Below are 14,162 nucleotides of genomic sequence, written 5' to 3' on the forward strand. Positions count from 1 at the left end.
AATATCCGTTTTCAATATTCAGACATAGTCTATCTTAAACTCTCAAATTGTTTTCATTTTCACCCAAATGTTCTCAATCTTCTCAGTAAATAGTTTGTTGTTTTCACTTTGCTTGCTAGCTGGTTGTGTGGGGTGATGTGGATTCAGCTGGAAGAAGTGAAGAAAATCCTGGTGTTGTTCGACCGTGTTCCTCAGTGTTGGATGTAGGGGATGCAGTGACAGCTGTTAGCTTTAACTCTGTTACAAGTCTCGATGGGAGGTATGTAATAAGTTGATATTATACCTGCACCTCAATCAGTGACTGCCGGTCAATGGTTGTGAAGAAAATGTGCAGTTGTGAAGGATGATTGTCATTAGGAAATGTATTTGATGCCTAACTATCCTCTTTGGCTTTCTTGTCACATTTACATGTAAATTTCTTCCTTCTTAGATGCTAAGGGGGTACAAAAGCTATTTTCATTTCAACACTCCAGCTCTTTGTTTTACTTATTTCAAATCCTTCTCCTTAAAATTATATGAAATATGTGCTTGTTATGTCTTGAGTGTTCTGAATCAAATCCCTCTCAAATCCTCCTCAGGCAAAGTAATTTATTTTCATACCACATCGCGTGATCTTTCAGTATTTACAAACTAAGTCTTCAAATGTTGACATGTTAATTGTCTTCACAAGTTCTTTAAAAGCTGCAAGGAATTAGTGTATTATTCCCGTGACATATCTCAGGAAATGAAAATTAATAATTTTACTTTTGGCACCTAAAAATTCACACTGTGTTGGATGTTAATCCCCATGGAAAGAAACAGGGAAAGCGCCATAAGGGTAGCTTGAATTCTGACTATCATTCAAAGATGTGTTTTAATTGACAGGATTGATTTTGAAAATAGGGTGTCACAATGTTCAGTGCAGCCAAGATTTTAATTAATAACAGCCTTTGCATCAACCAATAACCACGAAAAAAAGGTGTGGGAATTTTCAGCCAGCCCTTAAATGCCAAAGGAATATGTGTGTTCCTTTTGTTCTCTTGGTTAGATTAACTGTTATTTCAGGTGAAAATAAGAGTCTAACCTTTCATTGGCAACATATTTAGCATTGATTCACACTTAATGAGCATGCCAGGCAGTGAGACAGAAGACTGTATGTATTCTAAACAAATGTTAAATCCACCAAAAGCTTTACGTTGTTATATTGTTGACTAAGAGTAATTGATTGACGTTGATGTGATTTCCAAAGAATGATGTTTGAATTTTAATTAATCATATCATGCTATGAGCGTTTGTTTTAATTATGCAATATACAAATATATGATTGATGCATTAATTAATAACTTTGGGTCAGTCGCATTAGTATTTCATCATATCTCTTTCTAAATACATTTTTGTTTCATGTAATAAATGGCTTTGGTAATGTTCAATGAAATTAGAATTGGCATGGTTTTCACACATTGTTAAATTAGATATTCTTTTCTCTCTGGCAGCTATATTCTTGCAGTGGGTTTGGACTGTGGAGATATATTATTATACAAGTGGAAGCCAAAAGTAAATCCATCAGCAAATATCGACTGGGTGAAATGTGTGAAACTGGACAAATCGTATCCTTTGTTTGAACTAATGTTATAGTTAACCTAGCTGTCAATGTTGCAGTGCTGTTGCTACATTCCTCTGGATAGAACTTGAAATTCTTGGTTCTTGGTTTCTTGGGGCCTCCAAAATATTTCAAATGGAATTTAAACCTGGAACTTGGCTTAATTAGATTGAATATGGAATAAAATAAATTATTATCTCAAGTGACAGATGAAGAAACAAGTAAGTGGAGTTGAATGATCCATTGCTTCTCGTTCCACTTTAAGTAAGATGATCTTTGGGGAGAACCTGTTGTTGAATCTGTTTATGTACATAAGAAATGTAGCACAGTGGAGCTACTTGACTTCCGGTGCCATCTGTGTTATTGTGTATCATGGGTTCCCTACAATCCAAAGACAGGGTTTGATAGATTAATCACTCAATGTAAATTGCCTTTAGTGCAGTTGATGGAAAGGTGAGGAAAATAAAAAAGGGAGAGTCAAGTAAGGTTGAGGTGACGGGTGCTTGGTGATGACTGTGGAATGGGTGCGCTGTAGGCCCTGTGCCCGTACTGTTTGACTCACTGGCTCAATAGCATACAAAATTACTGAACTTGTATTTTGCATTGTTACCTTGTCGTAGAAAGCTTGTACAGCTGAATTTAGCTTGTGACAAAGATATGCAAACCCTACACATTCCTTCTCTTGTCACCACATTCCTTCTCCCCTTCTTCTTACCAACTCAGTCATCCTGCTCTTTTCTCCTCCTCCTTAGTCCCACATTTACCTTTCATTCCCACCTTCCCCCTTTCCACCAATATCCCGCCCTCTGATTTTACATTTCACTTCTTACCTCATCTGACAACCTTTTGTCTCCTTTTCACCTCCACCCATCTGCCAATCACCAGCACCCCCCCTCCCCCTCTAGAATCTACCTATTGCTTGCCAGGCATTGCCCCCTGCCCCCCTTACTCCAGTCTGACAGGAGTGTCAAGCAAAATGCGTGCCTGATCTTTTGAGATTTCCAGCATATGCAAGCTCCAGAACTTTAACAGATTGTTACTTTTTCTTGAGATACTAAATATTGTATCTGCTTGACCAAGTTACTCTTGCAGTTAGTTTTATTTTTGCATATATTATTTTTTCTAAGACTTTTGATCCGATTATTTATGTGTATGGAAGATATGTCTTGCTTTTCAAATGCATATAAATAATTAGACCATATATATCAGAAAATATTAAGAATGCAGAAAGTTATAGAAATGTTAACAGTTTGGTGAAGAAGAATGCCAAATGCTGCACAATGCAAATGGATATTCATTCAAGGGTAGGAAGGAACTGCAAATGCTGGTTTACACTGAAGATAGCCACAAAATGATAGAGTAACTCAGTGGGACAGGCAGCATCTGGAGGGAAGAAATGAGTGAGATTTCAGTCAAGACCCTTCAGACCTGTCTGAAGAATGGTCTTGACCCAAAACGTCACCCATTCCTTCTCTCACTGAACTCACTGTGGCATGAATCCATTAACAGAGCCACTCTGCTGCTGGATTCTAAGTTGTCCCTGCCTTCCCTCTGGAAGCCTCCTCGTCCCCATCAGATGCCAATTTCCAGAGCCCTGGTTAAATGCGGGGGCCGCTCACGGTTCAGTCTGTGAAAGGGGCCCCATCAGAGACTGTGTGCAGCAGCAGGGTTCACTATAGGAAGGACCATTGCGCCTATTGTAGCGGGTGGCTGCTCATTTCCTCACACCCCTGCCCGCCCGTCGCCTTATCTCTTCTCCCCTGAAGCAGGTCGGTCGGCACAGTTGCCAGAAACTGAAAACTAAATATTGCAGCGGGCAAACTGCGGCTGCGGTTCTGGCAACAGCCGGCATTCTGCTCTGTCTGGGGGGAGTGGGCGAGTGGGGGAGAGGGAGGTTGGAGTGAGCGGGCAGGCGGGTGGGAGTTAGAATCCAGCTGCAGGAGGCGTGGCGCACTTGGAGGCATACTGGTGGCAGGTGGGCCTGGATTGGTCGGCATGTGGGCATTATGATGTCCGCATCTGCTGATTTAAAGAAAACAGTACGTTTTGTGAAGGATTTTATTGAAAATGTGTACAGAAAAATGACTAATTTTAATGAGTGGATTTGCGAATGTAAAAGTAAAATCGCTAGCGAAAAGGTAAAAATCTCGGCGTTTTTGCGTTTGGTTTTCGCAGAGTAATGAATTAAAGGCAAAATGACACACACACACACACAGTTTTAAAAGTATATATATAGATTGAAGCTAGGATTTGACCTCCCCTTTGACACAAAGTTGCGAATGGAAAGATAAATGGCTTTATGGTTAGAGACTGTGATTTACACTGTACTTTTGCCAAAATTGTCTCTCACATTTCACAGCACTGAATCAAAGTGCACTGATCATGAGTATTGGAAGTTACTCATAATTTTAAGATCCACATGGCTATCACTAACTTGATTTCATATTTGTTTTCCTTAACCACGATGGTTTCAGACAATGCCATACCCTAACCGTGAAGCGACTACGTTGGAGAGGACCTGTGGGGCGAGCAGGTTATAAAGATGAAGATGGCAGTGAATGGTTACAATTAGCAAGTTGTGGTGCTGATCATGGTATCAGTATTTTCAATATTAATCGATTGTCACTCTAAGTTAACGGAAAGGAATCCATATTCAGATTTGCTACATTCATGTGGGAAAGCATCTTCCAGCGAGCAGTAACAATGTGCTACTAATCTTATTCCGCAGATATAGTGTATATTGTGAGAGTTTGAACAACTGCAAGACAAATTGGGACAGAGGACAGTTTCATGAACTCATTTAAAAGTAAGGATTTGATATTTATGGGCATTCTCTGGCCAATGGTATTTCAATAACAGAACGCAGAATAGGGACAAGCCCAGCGGCCCACAGTATCTGCACTAAACATGATGCCAGACCAATTCTTATCTGCGTGTACACAATCCATATCCCACCACATCCATGCGCCTATCGAAAAGTCTCTTAAATGCCATTATCTAATAAGCCTCTACACCACTGTCTAAAAAAACGTTTCCTTTAAACTTCTCCCATAAAGCCAGGCCCTTAGGATTGTATGTTTTCATCCTGGGAAAATGGTTCTAACTGTCTATGCTTCTCATAACTTCATATACTTCTATCAGGACTCCCTTCCAGTGTTCCAGAGGAAACAATCCAAGGCTGTCCAATGTCTCCCTGTAACAAATAACCCCTAAATTAAGCATCATTCTCCGCTGCACTTTCTCCAAAGGCTCCATCCTGTATTGGGGCAACCAGAACTGAATGCAATTCCCCAAATGCAGCCTAACTAATGTCCTATTAAGCTGCATCTTGACTTGCTGACACTTGTACTCAATGCCCTGATTGATATGCACCATATGCCTTCTTTACTACTCCATCTACTTGTGTTGCCACTTTCAGGTAATCATGGACTTGGATTCCAAGATGCCTCTGCACATCTATGCTGTTAAGTGTCTTGCCATTAATTGTATATTTTACCCTTGCATTCGACCTCCAAAGTGCAACACCTTACCTTGCTCAGATTGCTATTTTACCACCCGTGTGTGTTGCTGATCTATATCCTGCGGTATACATTGGCAGCCTTCCTCACAGTTTGTGACCCAAGCACTATTAGTGTCATCTGCAAATGTATCTACATTATGTCCAACCTAGCTATGTTTAGGCTCGTCCTTTATATATAATCACAAACAGCAGAGGGCCATCACAGATCGCTGCAATACTCCAATGGTCACAGACCTCCAGCCTGAACCTTGTCCTTCCACCACAACCCTTCCATTTTATCAGTAAGGCAGTTCGGAATTCAAACGATCAAGTCATTGTTAATCCCATGCATCTTAATCTTCTGATCAGCCTATTATGAAGGACTTTATCAAATGCCTTACTAAAATCCATCACCTTCATTATCTCCTTTAAAAACTTAATCACGTTAGTAAAACATGACCTGCCATGTACAAAGCTATGCTGACTGTCCCTAATTAAACCATTCTCTGCAAAATAGGAATAAATTCTATTCAGAGGATTCCTCTTCAATAGTTTCCCAGCCATTGATTTGAGGCTCACCAGCCTATGGATTCTCCTTACTTCAGATCAACAAAGAAACATACATGATTTTGAACAAAAATAAAACTGCATGGGTTTCAAAATAATGTTCTCAAACATTTCATATAAATGTTAAGTAGAGCGAATAGGACGATGTTTCAATCCCTGTGGTAAGTCAGCACTCAGGGAGTGGTGTGGTAGGGTAGGTACGTCTTCGGGGTCATCAGGTGGGCACCCTCCTTCTTTGACGTTTCATTGATAAGCCCACAACGTTTCCAGAGGGCTCAACGGTGATACCTGGCGTCCCAGGTACACCCACCTCAGTTCTATATTCCGCTTGGGGAGTCTGCAGCCTGCGGGCTTGAACATTGAATTCTCCCAATTTTGTTAGCCCCTGCTGTCTCCTCCCCCCTTCCTTAGCCCTCGGGCTGTCTTCTCCCATCCCCCAGCCCTCGGGCTCCTCCTCCTCCTTTTTCCTTCCTTCTCCCCGCCACCCCCTATCAGTCTGAAGAAGGGTTCCGGCCCGAAACGTTGCCTATTTCCTTCGCTCCATAGATACTGCTGCACCCGCTGAGTTTCTCCAGCTTTTTTGTGTACCCTCAGTTCTATACCCTCCTGTCTTCGTCTTGCAGCCCAATTGGTGTCTTTCCTTTTAATCCAAAGCCAATTGCTGCTTTTTTCTGCTGAATTTGACAATGGCTTGATTGGTTGTTGGAGGGAGCCACCCCTCACCCCATTTTGTTTTTAATAGACTGGTCATAGATGTATTAACAAATCCCCTGCATCCCACTTCTACAGGGAAAATCTTGGTCTTCCAGCCATTTTGGGCAGCTTCAGTTGCTAGTTCAGAGTACTTGGTCTTTTTCCTCTCAGAAGCTTCATCAACACCATCTTCTGTCAATTCCACAACGTAAGAAACCTCATTGACTGATAATGCTAATATTTGTACCAAATAATTGTTTGAGAAAATTATATCAGGAAAGTAAACATAAACTTGGAATAGTGCCACAGTTCAACTCATCAGAAAGTTAAGGAACACCCTTCAGACAGATAAGAAAAGCTTAATGGTGAAAGTTGAAAATAAGAATTAAGAAATGGACAAACTACAGGACAGACAGAAGAGGCACATGCCTATTTAATGGAGTTTCAACAGAATTTTGAAAATTATGTCTGCAGTGTAAACAAACTCTGGAAGTTATGAAGCAACTGGATAATTTTCCCAGAATCGTTGCCGTCATTGCCAACAGTTAGGTTGCTTCTTGCACAATTGTTGTCAAAAGACCCCATGTTTCCAACACATTTTTATAATTGTTTAACAGTTTACTGTGCAAATAATTACATTTCAACAACAGGTTCTCTGTGCTTTATATTGCTTCCCATTTGCAGACAACCAACCACCACATTACACAGCAATAGGAAGGTTCTCCAGGGTAAAAGTAACAAAATATTTTTTTTTTGCTCAGAATAAAATTAAATTACTGGGTTCTGTATAAAATTACAGTGCAAGTAAAATAATTAAATAGTTACCTTGTTATTAAGTATAGTAGGAAAGATTAGACTTGGAACAATATTTATTCTTCATTCTCTATAGGTACACAGCTTGATCTGTGTACTATATTTTCTGTATTCCTTTTCTTTAAGGAACTGCAGATGCAGGTTTACAATAATTGAGATAAAATGTTGGGGTAACTCAGTTGGTCAGGCAACATCACCAAAGTGCATGTTTTGAGTCTGGGCACGTCTTCAGACTGATTGTATTTGGGGGAAGAAAGCTCCAGTCCTGAAGTGTTGCCTGGCCTGCTGAGTTACTCCAATATTTTGTCTTGCTTTTCTTTTCCTTTTCAGCATCCTTCAGAAACTTCTGCATTTACCTTAGTTTACAGTTTGCTTCAACATTTTTTCTATCAGTTCAGCTCCAATCAAACTGACCTTGCGTGCTTTCATTTGTCTCACCCATCTATATTGCAAAGGTAAATTAATTATTTGGGAAAGCTCATTCATACACTCGTGTGCTATATCATACATTTGTCATATTTCATTTATTAACAGATGCTGACTTTATTGCTGATGTCCAATTGTTACTTTATGGTGGAAAATATATACATTCACAAAGCAATATTTTGTTTTCAATTAGAGCTTTTTTGTTAAAATCTCTTTAAGTGGCATTCACAGACACTGCACGAATTGGAACTCGACAGCAATCATTCCTAACCAAGAGTGCTGCTTGATTATTTTAACATCAATGGGATGCTTGTGCTCGAAGTAACGAGATGCAAGAGAAGATTATTTTAAAATCTGCATCAAAACCCTTCACTCTTCTCAGATTTAATTAACTAGATGGCAGTCAGTCGAGGCTCACATGACAAGTGACCTTGATTACGACTCGGTCTGCCAATGAATTAGCATGGATAGTTCAGAAGGGCATTAATACCATGCACTGATGATTGTTAATTTTGTGAAACTTTTGGCCAAGACATGTAATACAAGAACAGGGAAGTCATGCTTGAACTATGTAAACTTGGGCCATGACTAGAGATCAGTGAAGAGCAGAACACCAGAGTACAGGAAGGACATGCCAGCAGAAAATCTATGATGATGTCAGTGGGTGTTAGTTACTTTTGAATTTACCAAGCATAAATCACAAGATATGGAAAATTATTATGATCCAGAAAATACTTTATACAACAATTGCTGTTTCTACACAGATGAACAGTTTAACATGGAGGTTAAGTCAGATCATAAAATATCAATTACCACTTTAACAGCAGAAGCCTATATGCCAACTTATCAAATCATCAAAGAATATATGTCAATTCAAGAAACCATTCAATATAATAGCTATATCAGAGATGGATCAGCCCTGAGAAGTATGTGGACTTTGAGTTGATTGGATATGAATTGAATTATATAAATAGGAATAACAAGAATGGAGGGGGCATGGCTTTGTACATGGATAAAAACATCATATATAAGGTGGTGGAAAGCATGACAACAATGGTTGATAACGAGCTAGAATGTATCACAATAGAAACCTGAATGAAAAAGAAGAAAAATGTAATTGTGAGATGTGTATATATAGAGCACCGGGATCTAATATTGAAATATTTACACCCCAGCAGTATGAACATTGACTTCTCTAATTTTAGATAGCCATTGCTTTCTCCATCCCAGTTCTCCCACAAGTCCTACTGCCTCCACCTACTTCCTTTATTTTTCACGCCCCCACCCCCCCCGACATCAGTCTGAAGAAGGGTCTTGACCTGAAACGTCGCCAATTCCTTCCCTCCATAGATGCTGCCTTACCTGCTGAGTTTCACCAGCATTTTTTGTCTACCTTTGAAATATTTAAGGATTGGATGGAAGAAATATTTGGTAAAACATTCCAAAAGGTTAGGTTCATCTGTGGGGATTTCAGCATAGATCTGTTAAATCCAAACAAGCACAACATGACAGACAAGTTTATTAATCTTTAATATTGATTAATCTATAATTTATTAATATTGAGCATATATTTGAAAATCACTAGACCTAGCAGAATTACAACTCACTGTGCCACGCTAATAAATAATATATTGATAAATGTTATGGAAGATAATACAGTGAGCGGGTTATTAATAAATGACATCAGTAACTATTTGCCACCTTTTGCAATCTATGACAATGCTATAAGAAGGATAAGAATGTTGATAATCTGTAATACAAACGAGTCAGGTTGGAAAAATCTATGAATGCATTTAGAAATGAATTACTATCACAAGATTGGAGAATAATATACGAGGATGAAGACATTGACAAAGCATATGAAACATTCTTAAAAATATTCACAACATTGTATGACAAAAACTGTCCAATAAAATAATACAATAGTAGAAAACAAAAATATATAAATATTCCATGGATTACAAAGGGATTGCAAAGTGCCTGCAAAAAGAAAAGTACTTTATATAGAGAATTCATAAAGTATAGAACTAAAAAGGAGGAAATGAAATATAAAAATAAGTTAACTAATATTATGAGGCTATTTAAAGAAGAATACTATAATGAAATATTCGATAACAATAAAAACAACATTAAAGGTATATGGAGTGTGTTAAACAGCATGATTAAAATGGATCTAGAAACTCAAGTTACCCTCAGTATTTCATCGATAACGATAAGACCTTAAATAATATCGCTGATGTCTTTAGTGGTTTTAACAATTTCTTTGTAATTGTGGGACCAAAATTGGCAGAAAAAATCAATGATCCAGAGACAGCCAAAGAGGGGACTATTGATGGTTATGGAGAAAGAAATCTAAGCTCACTTTTTTTTAGAGCAGTAGAGGAATACAAAATCATGAATATTGTAAATAAATGTAAGAACAAAACTTCTACTGATTGGAATGAAATTGACATGACAATAGTCAAGAAAATCATTGATGGTACTGCAAAACCACTAACGCACGTCTGTAACTTGCCGTTTCTAGCTGGTAAATTCCCAAGCAAAACGAAAATTGTAAAAGTTATACCTTTATATAAAACTGGGGATAGACACCGCTTCACAAATTATAGACCTGTTTTCTTACTTTCCCAATCCTCCAAGATACTGGAAGAACTACTGAAACACTCGACAAATTCATTGAGAAGCACAAATTGCTGATTGGCAGTCAGTATGGATTCAGATCAAACAGATCAACATGAATGGCGCTAATCGAATTAAAATAAGAATCGATCCAAGTCAGCATGGATTTACCAAGGGTAAATCATGCTTGACTAATCTTATGGAATTTTTGGAGGATAACTAGGAATTGTCAATACCTTTAGTCATGGATAACCCTACTTCAGGATCCAAAATCTAAAATAATATGGGATTTGGCATCTGCTCTCCATGAGAGCAGCCTTTTTTTGTTGAGAAGGTTGTTAGCTTTGAACTGATCAAATGCACTACTGAATTAGACAATCCTGAAACACATAAGGAACAGAGATGTCAGAAATGTGTTTTATTTCTATTACTTCTCTATGAGGCCATTTTGAGAACAACAGACTCTTCCACAGATTGGGGGAGGTGGTGTCCAAGGGAACAGTTGATGAGTCTTTAGCAAGTGGTCTGCTCCTTCTACAGGGTGCTGTATGCTTGCGATGTGTGGCCGCAGTTCTCAATAACATCCCGAATTAATCTATTCAACTTCAAATGGTCATGGGCCAAAGGTTTCAGGAACCAATGTGGGTATTACATTTCTTCAGGGAAGTTCCATGACAGAGCTCAGAATAAAGTGCTTATTTGCAAGGCTGATGCTTTCTACATGGTGAGCCTTGGAGATAACTGTGTGTACCGTTCAGTAAACTATTGCCATACCTAAACACAATCGCCCATAGTATAAAGAGCATAGAAATAGTCCACTGAGACTGTATGCAAGAGTCACCAGGTTTTGGCACCATTATTAAAGTCCAGTCTAGTATGCATGCTTGGTCTTCTGGAACGGCGCCCATTCCAGGCGAGGCCCAGTCTGCTGCAGGGCTTTCAGCCGTCGCCCCCATCTGCATCGTTCAGTGAACCGTTGTCCCTCTCCTCGCATGGTCACCTTCAGCCTTTGTGCCCTGACCTTGGTCCACTCTCTTAAGGGCCTGTCCCACTTTCACGACCTTTGCCGAGTTTGCCCTTGGCTCATACTCACAGCATGGTCGTAATGAGGGAGTAGGAGGTCGTAGGTAGACAGGCCGTGATGCTATTTGTAGGTACTCATGGCATCAAGTAGGTCGGGGCGTTTTTTCTAGCCTGTTGAAAAATGTCCACGAGTAAAAAAGGTTGTGAATTAGGTCGTGAGAGTGGGACAGACCCTTTACCGGCCCTTTCTCTTGCATCCCTGGGCTCCCATCGTCCTCCATTCCGGTCTCTGGCCATCGAGCATTGAGTAGGGGTAGGGTTCAGCAGCTTCCCTCTACAGGCCACAGTTTGCTGCCTCCAGCCTTCCAGACCTGCCTCCCATGTACCAGATATTTGATAGTCTTCACTAAAAAGCTGAGCAGCATTGAATCAATGTTCTGATCGCTCAGGCTGTCAATACGCTGTACATCCTGGGAAAGCTAATGATTGCCCAGGTAAGTCAAATTCAAGAAATTCATACTCAAAGAAATTCAACATGTCCATCTCCACCTACTGTCATATATCAATTTTACAAAGTCTGACACATTAGTTGCCTGTGGCAAAAAACACAATATTTTAATCTTTAAATTATAAATAGTGGGTAGCAGGAAACTAAATGACATTATGCATTTTTGTGACCGCCAAGAAACTGCTTCTTCGAGGAACCCTATCAAAACATTAAATACATTAAAGTATAACGTTACCAGATAGTGACACGTTTCTTAATGGCACAATATTTACTGTTTAACAAGTGCATGAATAGAGGGCTGATTTTCGTTTATCCTCACACTCCCACCGTTATTAAACAAATTTTAAATAATTGTATTGTAATAGACCTTCTCAGAGGCTGATTTCATATTCTCCACATAAAAAGTGCCATCACTATCTACATTTCAAAGATTAAAATCAAAGATGACAATACAAAATTATGTGTTTGTTTAGGATGGGAGTCAATCAATTCTGTAACAATGTGTGAACATTCCATTGAGTTTGTGTCTAACATAAATACTGAGGGTTGCTGTATCCCAGCCTCAGCACACCCTGCAGAGGAGTGACGTCAGTACCCATGTCTCTCTGATGGGCAGCCAGGCTGAACAACCAAATGAAAACAGATGGTAATGATCTGCATAAACAAATACCAAATATTAAACTCCCAGCTAAATAACAGATTGTTTTAACGATTATCCTAGATGTTTCTTAATTTTGAATTTGTTCCTGTGAATAAAGGCTAATATGGCATTGTAGAGGAAGATTGGCATTAAACGAGATTTTGGAATTATTGGCACTTTATAATGGAAAAAAGCTAACTGGAAGCATATATTAATAGCTCTTTCATATCACCATGGATACCGGTTGTATTGTATGTGCTGCCAGATATACTGGAGCAAATCACACCTTACACATTGGGGAATAAAAGCGGCAATGAATCAAACACGTCAATTTGATGATTCTCCTGCCTGCACAGAATAGACCACAAGTAAACCTCTATTGATACGTTTTTCTTTACACCAAACGTCCAAGCAAAATAGGAGTACAGGGTAAAGTTTGAGGGGCAAATGCGATTAAGGGCATGATTGTAATTTCTCTAGGTAAACAAGAGACTTTGTTGAGTTGGCATTTACGGTATTAAATGCCAATCAGCCAGAATACTGCAGAGGAATGCCAACTTGAGTTGGCAGTAATCCTGAATGGTTGATCACATGATTTTCTGGCAAATGACATTTTCAAGCCTTATTATACTTCACTCCCTATCTCCCTTAGATTTCAATTCTGTGAGAAAGTAGCAACTCTCAACAGCAAGCACGAGTCAATGGTGATCTGTACTTGGATTTCACACATCGGAACTAAGCACACACTCTGAATTGAACCACCCCAAGAGATCATGGGAAAGGGCAACACATTGTCCTGAGCTCAGCTCAGTGCAAACTTGTCTAAATCATTCTACACACCTAATAAAGGAGTATTTTTGTAAAAAAGTAAAGAATTTACAGCTTGGGTGGAGGTCCAGTACAATTCTCACCCAGTCCAGTACAATTCTCCATTCAATTCTCTTCTACCCACCACATACTCAGCTGAAGCCTAATCCCCTGACAATATTCATTCACCCCATCAGCCTCTGATCGAAATACCTATTCACATGTCTGAAGAAGGGTCCCAAACCAAAATATGCTGCCTGACCTGCTGAGTTAATGCAGCATTTTGTGTCTTTGGTAAATGAGCATCTGCAGCTCCTTGTTATTACCTAACACATCTTGCCTTTCCATCAAGACCCTTCAAATTTGTATTTAATATGTTTTGCAACTCCTTTGCAAACATCTCAGACATCCCCACCCCATTCATCCTCAGAAATAGTAACACTCTAGTGCTTTCTGGCAGATGTGCACTCTGCCCCTTGAATTATGCTACCGTTTGGTGCAAGACCATAGAGTGAGGGACTAAGCACCAATTTTTTGTTGAGGTCTTTAAAATTGCAAAGGATCTCCATTTCCAACTCTACCCATACAAAAATCAGGTGGCAGTGAAGGATGCGGAGAGGGCTTGGGGAGTTGGTGTGGGGTGGACAGGGCAGTGGGAGAGTGGAGATGAACTCAAGTTCAGGGAATGTACAAGAATATGGCAGGCTACATAGAAAATACAAAAATATCAGTCCATCTACTTTGGTAGAAAAATATAGAAGTATTTTTTAAATGGTGGTCAGAGAGACCTTGGTGTACACGAGTTGCTCAAAGTTCATGCGTAGGGAGAACAATTAATTCGCAAGACAAAAAGTTATGTTGATTTTTAGTGCAAGAGTAAAGATAATTTGCTTCATTTATATAGGGCTGAGGAGACCACACCAGGAATATTCTGTATTGGTCTGGTCTTGCAATAGGAGCGCAGCAATAGATCACCACACCAATTCTG

At 39.4% G+C, this 14,162-nt stretch overlaps 1 protein-coding gene across 2 annotated transcripts in view; it reads left to right on the top strand.

Moving 5' to 3' along the window:
- The window catches only part of elp2 (elongator acetyltransferase complex subunit 2), a 129,497-nt gene extending 121,745 nt beyond the window's left edge, over positions 1-7,752 (top strand). Inside the window, exons 20-23 of one of the 2 annotated variants that reach the window (XR_008726257.1) lie at positions 120-259; positions 1,473-1,586; positions 4,054-7,292; positions 7,442-7,752. Coding sequence is in view for 1 of the 2 variants with exons in the window: in XM_055662767.1 (XP_055518742.1) it covers positions 120-259; positions 1,473-1,586; positions 4,054-4,210 (411 nt within the window). In the remaining variant the exon portion in view is untranslated. Of the gene's footprint in view, positions 1-119; positions 260-1,472; positions 1,587-4,053 lie in introns of both variants that reach the window. The other variant, XM_055662767.1, reaches the window with a different exon arrangement.
- Positions 7,753-14,162: the final 6,410 nt, after the last annotated feature.

The sequence above is a fragment of the Leucoraja erinacea genome, chromosome 2 (genome assembly GCF_028641065.1).
Source record: "Leucoraja erinacea ecotype New England chromosome 2, Leri_hhj_1, whole genome shotgun sequence".
Taxonomy (NCBI): domain Eukaryota; kingdom Metazoa; phylum Chordata; class Chondrichthyes; order Rajiformes; family Rajidae; genus Leucoraja; species Leucoraja erinaceus.